The sequence below is a fragment of the Camelus ferus genome, chromosome 1, assembly GCF_009834535.1.
Source record: "Camelus ferus isolate YT-003-E chromosome 1, BCGSAC_Cfer_1.0, whole genome shotgun sequence".
Taxonomy (NCBI): Eukaryota; Metazoa; Chordata; class Mammalia; order Artiodactyla; family Camelidae; genus Camelus; species Camelus ferus.
The window spans coordinates 46,829,539-46,844,575 of NC_045696.1; the positions used below are offsets into that span (position 1 = coordinate 46,829,539).

Below are 15,037 nucleotides of genomic sequence, written 5' to 3' on the forward strand. Positions count from 1 at the left end.
ATGATTAAGGATGCGAAAGAAGCAGCTTGTCCTGGATTACCCAGGTGGGTCCTGAATCCACTGACAAAAGTCTTTGTAAGAGAGAGGCAGAGGGAAATTGAATGAAGACATGGAGAAGACACAGAGGAGAGGAGGAGGCAATGTGACCAGGGAGGGCATTGGAGTTATGCTGCTGCAAGCCAAGGAGTTGCACAGATTGTCAGCAAACACCAGAAGCTAGGAGAGTCAAGGAATGAATTCTCCTCTAGAGTCTCGGGAGAGCATGTGGCCCTCATGATATCTTTATTTCAGACTTACGGCCTCCAGAACTATTAGAGAATTTCTATTGTTTTGAGATACCCCATTTGTGGTAATTTGTTACAGCAGCCCTAGGAAACTAACGTGCACCTCCCTAGAAATGCCCTCAGCCATGTCAATCCTGTCTTCCCCCACGATAACTGTGTGTCTTACCTGGGATGAAAAGAATGGCTCCAACAATGACAGTGATGGTGAGCATTAGTCCAGCAACTAATAAAAAAATAGTTTTCTCCCTCGTAAAACTGGATTTATATTGGAGTGCTTTAAAAAAGAACACAAGAATTACATGAACTCAATCATAAGAAGTAAAGCCATTTCTGTAACTTACAAGGTGCAGAGATTAAATGGGTAACTTACTATTATTGAATAACCTTTGAGGAAAAACTGCTTTCATATCATGTTAAGTCATCTCAAATCTTTTTCATAATAAGTCAATGGCTAACTGGTGTCACAGTAGTTTAAATACTGGATGCTGAATTAAGTTTTTTCTTTAACTATAGTACTTTTATTTGGGGGGTAATTAGGTTTATTTATTTATTTGTAAAAATTAATTAGTTAATTTAACAGAGGCACTGGGGATTGAATCCAGGACCTCATGCATGCTAAGCATACGCTCTACCGCTGAGCCACACCCCTCCCACCTTGGATGCTGAATTTATAGGTGATACTTTATCCCCCTTGAAGTTATATATGTATGTATACACAAACACACACACCAGGCTTTCTCAATCATGGTGTTATTAATATATTGGATCAGATAAGTCATTCTCGGGGGGCTGCTCTGTGCATTATAAAATGTTTAGTATCATCTGTAGCCTCTACACATTTTGTGCCAGTAACAGCCCCCAAGTTGTGTCAATCAAAAATGTTTCCAGACATTATCAAATGTCACCTGAAGAACAAAACTGCCTCAGGTTTACAACTGATATGCCCAATGCTGATGAGAAATAATTGGCTAATTAGTAATACTGGGAAAAAGAGAACTTTGTTCCACCTTATATAAAATTAGTAAAGCATCTGGAAATTTAGATATTTTGTTTTGAAGAAGTAGAATAAACAGTGGACAAATCACACCCTCTTGAAACCCTGAGGTGGGGGGAAATGCTTAAATCATTCAACTAAAATAATTTCGTAAACTACAAATACTCAACAGGTCTCAACATACATGTTATGTTTTTGAGGCTAGCTCTATTGTCAAGTATCCAGCTTCTCTAAAAGAATAATGTACTGCAGAAGCCTAAAAATGTTATTTTTTTAATCATACATTCACCTTTTGGGTTTTGTTTTGGTTCATATCAAAATTAATTTTTCACCAAGAAAGTTGTTAAAAATAATCTAAAGGCAGACTGAGTAGCAAAGAGAAACAGAGTTACATGACCGAAATCCTGTTGTGTTTTATCCACACATGATATTCTCACTCTCCATGCCATTAATCAACGGGTGACTGTCCTGAGGAGGAAATTTTAAATAATTTTATATTTAGCATTTAATTTGTGCTCACTAAAATGACAAACAGACCAATTACAGTTAAAACAACAAACCCCTAAGTGACCATGATAAAATCTACATTGACAGTATTTTAAGTATAATTTAGCACCTGAATTTACAGTCTCGACTCATACTCTAGATTGTAACCCCCACTTTGTCCTCTTTATGTGGAGATGAAGGGCTAACTAGTAGTCAGTCCTGAAGCTGAGTAACTGAAATCCACATTAATCAGAAAAGAGCAAGAAACAACCTGGCTAGTTCCCCAAGCTTTCATTTGATCCATCCAGCCTTGGAATTTAGGTGCCTATGACTCAGTCATATCCCTGCCTTCTTATAAGGGCACAGATTTTGAGCTTCCTTATTCTCTAGGCTCAAACACTGACCAGGATGAAATTCAGTGCATAGGTCACAAAAGGCACAGACACAGACAGAAAAAGAAACTTTCTCTAGACATGTGTCAGGGTTTCCATTTTAATCCCATGTATATTGTTATCTAAAAAGAGCTTGAAAGTTCTGCAATTATAAGATAGAAGCCATTTCAAATGTACCTCACAACCAAACATTCATAAGAAACTCTTCTAGGTTTAATTTGACACATAAAAGAGCTACAAAGATCAAGCAGCAAGAATTCACCTTAGAGTATAGACGTTCATGCAAAAAGGCTGACTTAAAGCTTTTTTAACAAAAGAGTTTGAACCTCATACAAAATACACCCTCTTCAGGCTTAGAAGAGCTGTGAGAGGAAAATAATGTCAACAACAGCAACAAAAATAAAATGCCACAGGATACTACTATTGACAATGTTTTACCACAAAATGGCCTTTTCAATACCTTTTGGAGGTAGCTTTGGCTCCTATTGATTGGTTCAAGTACTACGTATTTCCAGGGCTACCTAAACTCTTCCTTAAAATTAAGAACCCTTTTCTAACATACATTTGTGGGGTCTATTCAAGTAACCTCTGGCAATGAACGAGTATCTCCATGTTTTCTTTAGTGAACCTTTAAAAAGGATTTCTTTCGACTCATCTTCTTTGCTTACAATGGCCGCATTTTAGCAGGTCCATAGCGAGTCTGGAGAAGGTACCTCTTTGCCAGGTCCAGCTGGCAACTTTTCCAGTGTAGCTAAAGGGTCAGGAATCTGATACAGATGCCACAGAATCCAATAATCTGAAGGATCTTTTCTTGTCCTTTAATGAGTGGATTTATTCTTATTTATAAAATCTATCAAAATTTTAAATGTAACAATGAAAATCAATTCAAGCAATTCCCCAAACACTTAGCATTATGCAAAAGATAATTTAATGTGTTCTTAGCTGGGAGCTCTTATCAAACTTCCTGGTATGATTTTACTGGCTGCCTGGCAAGACAATCTACATAATTTTAAAGAGCTGCATACTTTAATTCTCCTTAACTAAAAGTACTGAAATAAAGGCACAAAATAAAATAAGGGAAATACAGTATTTTATACTTTTTAAAGACTTTCTTTTTTTAAAGTGCAGTTTTAGGTTTTACAACAAAACTGAGAGGGAGGTACATAGAATTACCACATACTCCCTGCAGTCTTCCTCATTATCAACATCACTTATCAGATACATTTTTTACTAAGGATGAATCTGTATTAACATATCATAATCACCCAAAGTCTTTAGTTTATGTTAGGGTTTGTTCTTGGTGTTGTACATTCCATGGGTTTGGACAAATGTATAATGCCTCATGTCCAATATTATATATTACACAGAGTATTTTCACTGCCTAAAAATCCTCTGTGCTCTGCCTATGCACCTCTCTTCTCAGCCACCCACCCCTCGTAACCACTGATCTTCTAATTTTCTCCAAAGTTCCACCTTTTCCACGATGTTTTATAGCTAGAATCATACAGTATATATACATAGCTTTTCAGATTGGCTACTTTCACTTAGTAATATGTATTTAAGGTTCCTCCATGTCTTTTCACGGCTTGATAGCTCATTTCTTTTTTAGTGCTGAATAATATTCCATGGTCTGGATGTACCACAGTTTATTCATCCATTCACCTACTGAAGGGCATCTTGGTTGCTTCCAAGTTTTGGCAATGATTTTCAACTCCATTTGGGTAAATTCCAAGGAGTACAATTATAGGATCATATGGAAAGAGTAAGTTTAATTCTGTATAAAACTGCCAAACTGTATTCTTAAATGACCGTACCATTTTGCATTCTCACCAGCAATGAATGAGAGTTTCTACATCCTGACTGGTATTTAGTGTGGCCAGTATTTACATCTTTTAACAAAACTTATAAATTCAGTGCTGCCTGACACAGAAATTCACAGGGATATGGGAAGACAGTATCAATTTTTTTCAACAAATTAGGAATTCTAAAAGTTTTCCTTCTATTAAAAAAAGTATACCTTCTATAAAATAATTAAATCTAGCCAGCTACTTCTCAGAAAGGAGATGGGTTGGTTCATTCATTTGCCCTACAAATATTTACTGTGTACCTACAATGTACTGGGTCCTTTTATTAGTCCAAGCTGTATCAACCAGAATGAGGCAGGAGTAGACTTCACTTTATTCAATAATAACTGAATACATTACACTACATGACAATTGCTATTCTAAGCGCTGGCAGTGAACAAAGACAAACACTTTTGCCTCGATGCCCTTACACTCTAATATGTGAATGAGTGTGTATGGGTGGGGAGGCAGGAGGGAGAAGGGATGGGGAGTGTTACCCCCAACCCCAGATCTCCTTCTCCACTTAAATAAAAGGTATGGGTCTACTGTAGCCTGAGAAAGCCCCTTTATGTATTTAATCTTTCAAATTCATATGAATGGAGAAATGACATGTCCTTCCGGTCACCTGAAGAAACAGTTAGCTAATATTATGAACAGATACTCCATCAAGGTTTTCACATCTCTTTGGTACTTACATAAAGCACCAACAAGACAGAATGTGGCTAAATGTAGTGAAATTACCAGGCTCAACTCAGAGATCAAATAAAATCTATCATCTTAGTTTTCACAATACTCCAAAGATGCGATTCAGTAAGCCCATACAGATTCACAGAGACTGAACTCCATCCAACAAAACTTGAAAATCCATGAATTCAATGCCTGTCCTAAACACATGACGTTTAGACGACCCTTTACCAAGTGATTAGTGAGTTAGTGGCGAGATAGAAAGGTTAACCAGTGAGGTATAATGCACATCAAATAAAGAATAAATCATAGATGGAGACATATGTTTAACTTTGTTAATATAGTGCTATTGTCTGATAACTGTAGGTAAGGAACTTTAGGATTTTTTGGTATCTGTTAAGCTGCAAATCAACATTGTCTCTGATGCAAGATAAAACAATCTGATGTTTTAAAATAAGATTTCAAAATGTTGAATTATTTAATTAAATTTAAATTACTATTTAAAAAATATTTAATACACTCATTAAAAAACAATGAAGGCTTTGTGAAACTGGTACTGAATAAAAATGAATATTAATGTATTATTGGCATTAATATTCTGATTAATATTAATAAACTGATTCCTTGCCAGGAGGTAAGAAAAATAATTTTATAATGAACTCTGTCCAACTTGCTTTAATGAAACAATTTTGTCAAAATGAAGACTGACTAGGAATCACATTCCTAGTTTATAGGACTCAGAATAAAAGAGTCCAAGCTTTGTGAAGCTTGAGCTTTGAAGGACTTTGAATATCAAAGATAAAAGAGGATGTCCAACACACCAACTTCCTTTCCTTGGTTCCAAACGTTCCCTGGTCTTGTGGATGATGCCACACTTCAGAATCTAGGCAGGAAGTTGGGATGTCTGAATTTGGAAAGGGTCAAAGGAACAGCAAAAGGAATAGCAACCATATTTCTACAAAAAAGCATACTGCTGCATAAAGTTTTGTTCAGTTCCTTCTACAATAAAATCAGTGCATAAAAATATGATTTAATAACAGAATTTGGTAATTATGTGGACAGGACCAAGGGGAAGCAATGAGAGTTCAAGATTATTTAACAGAACTTTGTAATAATATTTATTGTGATTTTTTTTTTCCTGGGTAGAAATCTCCTGGTATAGTTAGTATCTGTCTTTACTTCTTCAGAATGATTTTTCTAATCAACAAAGAATTCTGTTCCATTACTTTTTTTAAATGTACTTTCATGGCCTAATCACTTTCAATATTAAGCTATTCCTCAAAATTGAACTCAAGGACTTGGCAGGATCTTAAGGCTGCTGTGAGAGAAAAACTTTTTTCCTTGAATTTTCCAACAATGATTTCTGCAGGGATCTGTAACTAATATCTCTGGGCAGTAAGCAAAGTCTTTGTAGAATAATTGTGAGCGGGAACTAGAAAGTTAGAAAACAAAATGAAAAATGCTTAGAATGCACAAATTTGAAATAAATTACAGCTGTCCTTGCTTTGCCTGGTTCTAATATGCATGAATTTCAGTTACCATGGTTTAGTTAATTAACACAAGTCTCCCAAAAACACAGTTCAAATTTCAGTTACCACAATATATTAACTAACTGCATGAAGAGCAAACTTCACTGCTCCCTCTTCAGTCCACAAATCACTACATAAAAAAAGATGTGCATCATCATCAGTGACCAATCATGTCACTTTTTTCAAAGGCTGCTGTGATTGGTCCCTGCACATCCATTACACAATTCACGCACAGACAGCAAAGCATTATGTTGGGTAACCTCCTGTCTCCCAGTAATAAACCACTGTGACATTTTACAACAGGTAGTCAAGAGAGGAAACTGGGCAATAACGATGAAAGAACAAAGAAATAAGACGTAATAATGCTGGAAGTGAATGAAATTCAAACAGATCATAAATGGCATTATAGAACACCTAACCGTGGGAATGTCAACCCTATCGCCATTCAAGAGACTCTAGATACTCAGAGAACTTAGTAAAAGTCAACTTATTGGCATGCATGAGGACAGTGAGGAGGCTGTGACAAAAAAATGAAGATGTCCTGGAAAAAGCAATTCTGTCGAAAAACATTTCATATGAGAGGAACTCCTGGAGCTAGTTCACGACATCGAAACCGCAGAAGATAAAATACTGCAAGTGGACCGAACTGAGGAAGGAGTACGACAATTCACCAAGGTAGAGAAAAGATGCCGGCTCTGTATTCAAAGCTATACAAGAAGAAAGCAAGCACTGTTCAAACCACTCTTGATAAAACACTTTAGTTCTCACTGCTTTTAATGTTTTAATTTTCCATGCACTAAATATTAGTTTTACTATTTTTTTATGTCCTCATATAGTTATTACTGACAGTAAGAGAGTTTTTACTGTTTTGACAAAAAATTTAAAGGTAATGGAACACCAATAATTTCTGGCATTTATCATCAGATTGCTTTGTAGGATTTCAGCTTACATGGTCATGTTGATGGTCTCGTAGTTCTCATAGCAAGGACTCCTTGTGTACAACAATTGTTCTAAGGAAGAAAAAGTATGAATAGATATACCTATCCCAAAGAATTCCAACATGTTACCCAGTTCTTGACATGGAGTTGAATCTTAATCCTAAAGGAATTGGAGGTCTTAATGGGTAGTACTTGCAATTATTTATCAAACATCTAAATGATGGAAAATACTTGTTACATTGTCAAACAGTGAGAAAGAAGAACCCTGAAAATCAGCCAGGAACATAATTGTCAGTGCAGTGGGAAATGGAGTTGGTACAGTTTTCAGAAGAAAAACAAAGTATCTGAAATGAAATACTATTAGAGATTTGTTAAGGTTAAAGCTCAGTGTTTGATTCGAATAATCTCTGAGCTGTTTGCTAAGCATAAGATTCTGCGTAAAAGTTCGTAAGTTAAAGTGAAAGGAGAAGGTGTCTAGGGACATTTTCCTGCAAGTCTTTTGTCTTCAAAAATGTGGTCCAGGGCTCACCACACACGGGAGCCCTTGGCTTGGTTTCAGGAGTTTAGATGTCTTCTCAGGCTTCGTTCTCAGCAGCATCAATGGCATTATGAGATACAGTTCAAGACACAGTTCTGGTACAAGAAAACTCTTTCTCCTTAAAGTGAAGGCATGGTCTGCTGTCTTTACTAGATGTTTAGCTGACAGAAGGTCTAGGTTTCGTCTTGGACCACCAAAAGGAATGACATACAGAGTAAGAAAAACCAAAGAGAAATTCCCTGCGGTCAAGCACAGACCATAAACGGTAAAGAGAAAAAGTTAAAAGGAACTGAAAATCTAGAAAGTGAAAGTCATGGATCTGAATTACTATTAATACTTCAGAGGCTCTAAGATTCTGCACTCTAAAAATGCTAAGCAACCAGCGAGTGGAAAACAGAGGGGCTTTCCTGTTGGTGGAATCCCCAGGCCATAAACAGGAGGCTTCCTACAAAAAGTACCAAGGGAAAAGTAGATTTAGAGTCATGTCTATCCCAAAGATGTGACAAAAGGCACAAGCACGCACACTCACATATCTCCTCAACAGAAATGGGAGTGCTACAAAGCCAGGGGCAATATATATTTCACTTCCACAATCTCGCATATAGCCCAGTGCCTAGCAATCAGTAGGCACCCTGTCAAAAGACATTTGTTGAACACATACAGTGGGTTCAAATTCTGCTCTATCAGTAACAGTTTCATTTACTCAGTATGTGCACCCAACATAGGTTCACTCTTCGTGGAAGGGAGGGAAAAAAAAAAAACCCTCTAAAAGTAAGTCTAAGACAGGGAGGCAGTATAACGCAGTGGTAAACAGCACTGGTTCAAATCCCGGTACTACTAAGAAACAGCTGAGTAATTGTGGGCTAACTGCCTGACCTGTCTGTGCCTCTGATCCTTGTCTACGAAATAAGAAGAATAACAGTACCTACCCCCACAGTGGTTCTGAAAGAAATGTGATTTCAAGTGTAGAGTACTCTGCATAGTGCCTGTCATGAAAAGCAAGAGCTCTACGAATGTTTCGGTATTATTACCATAAACACCTTGAAATGTGAGTGCAGGCTGGATGATCAAGTATACAGGCACCTCCTACACACGCACAAACACACGCCACATTTACCTGTTCTAAGGTGAGCCTAAATAAAACATTGCCACCAAAATGGTTTCTTTAGGTTTATAAACACATTCCTTAAAATGTGACCAGTAGAATAAAGATAAAACAGAATATTTATCCTAACACAAAAATGAAAATTAAGACAAGATGTTTTTTCACCCATTAAATTACCAAAGATTTTAAAATTAGAATGATGTCAAGCTTGTGAGGTGAAAGACAGGTATTCTCATCGGCAGTAGTAACTGATGCAATGTTGCTGGAAAATATGTTGCCAATATGCATCAGGAGCCTTAAAACACATTCTCTGCCATTTCCAGTCGTACATATCTTCAGCAGTTACTTCCGTAGTATCAAAAAAAAAAAAATTGGAAACATCCTTAACATCCATCAAGATGAGAGTTAACTAAATTATAGTACACCCGTAATTTACGTAGAGCACAGCAGCTATAAAAAGATTTCTGAAAACACGGGAGGAAAATCAGCATGTACAAGTATGTAGACTATACGAGTCCATTTATGGTTTTTCTTTTTTTAAGTCAAGAGACAGAAAAGGCAGCAGGAAATTCACTAGAATGCATCAATAGTTTTTATTTCCAGGCTGTGGGACTCTAGATGATTTTTGTTTCTCTAACTTCCTACGTTGTGTAAGGGTTTCTAAAGTACTATGTATTTTTTTTTTTTTAAGTCAGAAAACAATTGTAAAGCTTATTTTATAAAAATATGGCTGATAGTGAACATCATTCTGGTTCAGTCCACTAAAAATGATGTGCTACTAATGATAATGCCATGATCAGAACAGTTCAATCAATCCAAATGTAACAAATCACACTACTGTTGAAACGATTTCATGGTCTTTAAAAGAAGGCTATTTCCTACCTAAATGATATGACGTTGGCCTTAAGGCCTGGGTCTGCCAATAGGGTTAATGGCTTGCCCTAACATCAGTGGACTATGACTTCATGCTACACCAGTCTTTTTCTTGAAATAAAAGGCTTACCAAAATTCTAAGAAAATTTTCACAAGAATTCTAGACATGGTTTTGAAAGTAAGAGTTGTGAAATATCTTGACAGTTGTCTCCCTTAGCCCTTTCTTCCCTTTTTTGCCTTTTAGACAAAAGCTGAGAACAGCTTTGATACCACAAAGCATTTCCAGAGTGCCATACACTAAGAACAGACCTCAGAATACATAATCAGTCATCTTGCTTCCATTTCTACGTATCACTTTAGACACACATGACTTAAACTTCTGAGTGAAGGTAAAATCCACCAAAATATAACAGGTCAATCCACTACAACATTTTACTAGCTTTCACTTTTATAAAGGTTGCAGGATGAAATAAATAAATGAAATCATCATTATTTAATGCTTACATAAATATTTACTGGCCTTCAGTGACTGACTATTTCAGGGGGACAAGAAATAAATTTTACATTGTAAAAGTTTAAAAGGTTAGACTCTCACCTTAGAACTTCACTAACTTAGTAAATCTCCTTTACCAAATTGTTATGGAAATATGATTGTATATAAATATCAACCAGAATGCAAAATACCTTTTTACCCACTAGTGACAATTCTACATTGTTGATGTTAAATCTGATACAGCATCAAGATTTGCCCTGAAAAGTTTGGTCACACAATTATTATAGCAAAACGTGATCAAAAAACACAGCTCTCCTATGGCTACGTCATCAGAAGCTACAGAATCACACAGTAAGGATGACAAAACATGGTTCAAACTGGGCTTTTCTAAGGATGAAGAGATACATACAGAGGTTCTAACTGGGAAAAATAAAGAAAGGGAAGTCAATACTCAAAAGAATAACATCCTATTTTTTAAACTGAAATACATAGTTGACATACAATATTATATCTGCTTTAAATGCACAACACAGGGAGTCGACATTTATATACATTACAAACTGATCACCATCAGGCTAGCAACCATCTGTCACCATACAAAGCTAACTGACTGCATTTTCCATGCTGCACGTTACATCCTTGTGACTTATTTATTTTAAAACTGCAAGTTTGTGGCCCTTAATCCCCTTCACCCATTTTGCCCATCCGACCCAAATCTCCCTTCTTCTGATTACCACCAGTTTGTGCTCTGTATCTGTTTCTGTTCTGTTTGCTCATTTGTTTTGTTTTTTAGATTCCATATATAAGTGAAGTCATATGGTATTTGCCTTTTTCTGTCAGATTTATCTTACTTACCTAATACCCTCTAGGTCCTACCACGTTGTTGCAAATGGCAAGTAATGGTTGAGGAATATTCCATTATATATATCACACCTTCTTTATCCATTCATTTAACAGTGGTCACTTACGTTGCTTCCATATCTTGGATATTTTAAATAATGCTACAATGAACATAAGGGTGCATATATCTTTTCAAATCAGTGTTTTTATTTTCTTCAGGTAAATACCCAGAAGTAGAATTGCTGGATTCTATGGTAGTTCTATTTTTAGTTGTCTGAGGAACCTCCATCATGTTTTCCATAATGACTGTACCAGTTTACATTCCCATCAACAGTGCACAAAGGTTCCCTGTTATCCACATCCTCGTCAACACTTGTCAGTCGTCTTTTTGATAATAGTTATTCTGACAGACATGAACTGATTTCTCATTCTGGTTATTATTTGCATTTCCATGATGCTTAGGGACAGAGAGCACCTTTCCATGTGTCTGTTGGCCGTATGAATGACTTACTTGAAAAAGCGTCTATTCAGATCTTTTGCCCATTTTTTAACCAGACTATTTGTTTTTGGTTTGGGGGGGGGGGGTTGATAGTGACATGTGTGAATTCTTTATATATTTGGGATATTAACTCTTTATCAGATACATCATTTGTAAATATCTACTCACATTTGGTAGTTTGTCTTTTCATTTTGTTGATGGTTTCCTTCACTGTGCAAAAGCTTTTTATAGTTTGATGTACTCCTATTTGTTTATTTTTTATTTTGCTGCTCTTGCTGAGGAGACAGAGCCAAAAAGTATTGCTAAGACCAATGTCAAAGAGCGTACTGCCCACATTTTCTTCTAGGAGTTTTGTGGTTCCAGATTTTACATTTAAGTCTTTAATCCACTTGAGTTCACTTTGGGATATAGTGCCAGTAAGTAGTCTAGTTTCATTCTTTTACACATACCTGTCCAGTTTTCCTAACATTGTTTATTAAAGAGAGACTGTCTTTTCCCCACTACAGTACAGTTTTGGCCCCTTTGTTGTAAATTAATTGACCATAAGTGTGTGGGTTTATTTCTGGGTGCTTAATTTTGTTCCACTGATTTATGTGTCTGTTTTTGTGCCAATAACATATAGTTTTGATTAATAAAGCTTTGTGGTATAGTTTGAAATCAGGAGAGCGATAACCTGCAGCTTTGTTTTTCTTTCTTAAGATTGATTATTCAGGGTCTTTTGTGTTTCTATGTAAACTTGGATTGTTTGTTCTAGTTCTGTAAAAAAAAAAAAAAAGCCATTGGTATTTTGATAGGGATTCATTAAATCTGTAGATTGCTTTGTGTAGTATGGACATTTTAACAATATTAATTCTTCCAATCTATGAGCACAGAATATCTTTCCATTTATCCATGGCATCTTCAACTTTTTACATCAGTGTATTATAGTTTCAGAGTATAGGTCTTTCATCTCATTGGTTAAATTTACTCCTATGTATTCTACTCTTCTTTTTTTATTCTATTGTTTTTGATGCAATTGTAAATTGGATTGTTTTTTTAATTTCTCTTTCTGACCGTTCATTCTTAGTATATAGAAATGCAACGGATTTCTGTATGTTGATTTTGTATGCTACAACTTAAACTGAATTAATTTATCAGTTCTCATAGTTTTTTGATGGTCTTTAGGGTTTTCTATATATAGTATCATATCTGCAAGTGTGACAGTTTTACTTTTTCCTTTTCAATTAGATGCATTTTATCTCCTTTTCTTGTCTGATTGCCATAGCTAGGATTTCCAATACTATGTTGAATAAAAGTGGTGAGAGTGAGCATCCTTGTCTTGTTCCTGATCTTAGAGGAAAAGCCTTCAGCTTTTCTCCACTGAGTATGATGTTAGCTGTGGGTTTGTTATATACGGACTTTATTATGTTGGGTATACCCACTTTGTTGAGAGTTTTTATTATAAATGGATATTGGATTTTTGTCAAATGCTTTATCTATTGGGATGGTTATCATTCAATCGGAAGATACTGAACCATCCCCGGGATATATCCCACTTGATTATAATGTATGATCCTTTTAACATATTTTTGAATTCATTTTGTTAGTATTTTGTAAAGGATTTTTGCATTTATGTTCGTCAGGGATATTGGCCTGAAATTTTTTTTTTCCCTAGTGTCTTTGTCTGGTTTTGGTATCAGGGTAAATCTGGCCTCATAGAAAATTTTAAGCATGTTCCTTCTTCAGTTTTTTTGGAATAGTTTGAGGAGGATAGGAAATAACTCTTCTTTAAATGTGTAGTAGATTCACCTGTGAAACTGTCTGCTCCCAGACTTTTGTCTGCTGGGAGTTTCTTATTATGAATTCAATTTCACTTCCAGTAACTGGTCTGTTCATATTCTCTATTTCTTCTTAATTCAGTCTTGGAAGATTGTATGTTTTTAGGAATTTATTTCTTCTAGGTTGTTCAATTTGTTGGTGTATAATTCTTTGTAGTACTCTCTTATAATCCTTTGTATTTTTGTGGTGTCAGTTGTAACTTCTCTTTCATTTCTTATTTTATTTATTTGTGTCTTTCTCTTTTTTTCTTGATGAATCTGGTGAAAGGTTTATTAATTCTGTTTATCTTTTCTAAGAACCAGCTCACAGTTCCACTATTCTTTCCCATTTTTTTGTTAGTCTCTTTTTCATTTATTTTTGCTCTGATCTTTATTATTTCCTTCTTTCTACCAACTTTGGGCTTTGTTGGTTCCTCTTTTATAGTTCCTTAGGTATAAGGTGAGACTCTTTATTTGAGAGGTATCTTGTTTCTTTTCTTTTTCCTTTTTCAGTTTTATTAGGTAGAATTACTACAGTTCAATTGCACATATACATTATATTGCAAGTAAATACATACATATAATATACTGCACATTTTTTTTAGTTTACATATATGTACTGATCATTGTTTCTAAGAACAGATTAGAGCTTTAGCTTTTTAAACTTACATAGTTATCAAAGGAATAAAGCCAACCACAAAGTAAGAATCAACAGAATGTGGTAATACAATCATAAAAGACAGCTTACATATATTCAAGAAATCAATCACCTTAGTTATAAATAATAAGCAGTTCATTTGTATCCTTATTATTATTATTATTATTTTAGATTCCACTTATAAGTGATACCATGTGGCATTTATCTTTCTCTTTCTGGCCCACTTCACTTAGAATGATCTTCAGATCCATACATATTGCTGCAAATGGCATTATTTTATTCTTTTTATGGCTAAGCAGTGTTCCATTGTAGAGATATATCTTGTTTCTTGAGGTAGGCCTGTAGCACTATAAATTTCCCTTTTAGAACTGCTTTTGCTACATCCCATAGATTTTGGATCATTGTGTTTCCATTTTCATTTGTCTCCAGGTGTGTTTTGATTTCCTCAGTGACTCATTAGTTTTTTAGCAGCATGTTGTTTAGCCTCCACATGTTACTGTTTTTTTCCATTTTTCTTCTTGCAGTTCTAGTTTCATACTATTGCGATAGGAAAAAATGCTTGATTTTTAAACTGAGACTGGTTCTGTGGCCTAGCACATGATCTGTGTTGGAGACTATTCCATGTGCACTTGAAAAGAGTATGTATTCTGTTGCTTTTGGATGGAATGTCCTATATGTATGTATGTGTATATATATATGTGTGTGTGTGTATGTGTACATACACACATACATACACATACACACACATATATATAAAATAATTCCATCAAGTCTGATGTGTCATTTAAGGCCAATGTTTTCTCATTAATTTTCTATGTAGATGATCTATTCATTGACGTAAGTGGAGTACTAAAATCCCCTACTTTTGTTTTATTTATTATCAATTCTCCCCTTTATGTTTACTACTTGTTTTATATACTTAGGTGATTCTTTCTTGGGTGCATAAATATTTATAAAGTTCTATCCTTTGGGATTGACCCCTTTATCCTTATGTTACGCCCTTCTTTGTCCTCTGTTAAAGTCTTTGTTTTAAAGTCTATCTTATCTAACGTGAGTATCGGTACTCCAGCTTTCTTTTTGTTTC

The 15,037-nt window shown here is 35.4% G+C and overlaps 1 protein-coding gene across 6 annotated transcripts in view; it reads right to left on the minus strand.

Annotated features, from left to right (window-relative positions):
• CD47 (CD47 molecule) overlaps positions 1 to 15,037 on the minus strand; it is a 50,726-nt gene that overhangs the window by 16,211 nt on the left and 19,478 nt on the right. For all 6 annotated transcript variants that reach the window (XR_004319516.1, XR_004319517.1, XR_004319518.1 and 3 more), the window contains exon 4: positions 451 to 558. Coding sequence is in view for 3 of the 6 variants with exons in the window: in XM_032478558.1 (XP_032334449.1) it covers positions 451 to 558 (108 nt within the window). In the remaining 3 variants the exon portion in view is untranslated. The remainder of the gene's footprint in view (positions 1 to 450; positions 559 to 15,037) is intronic.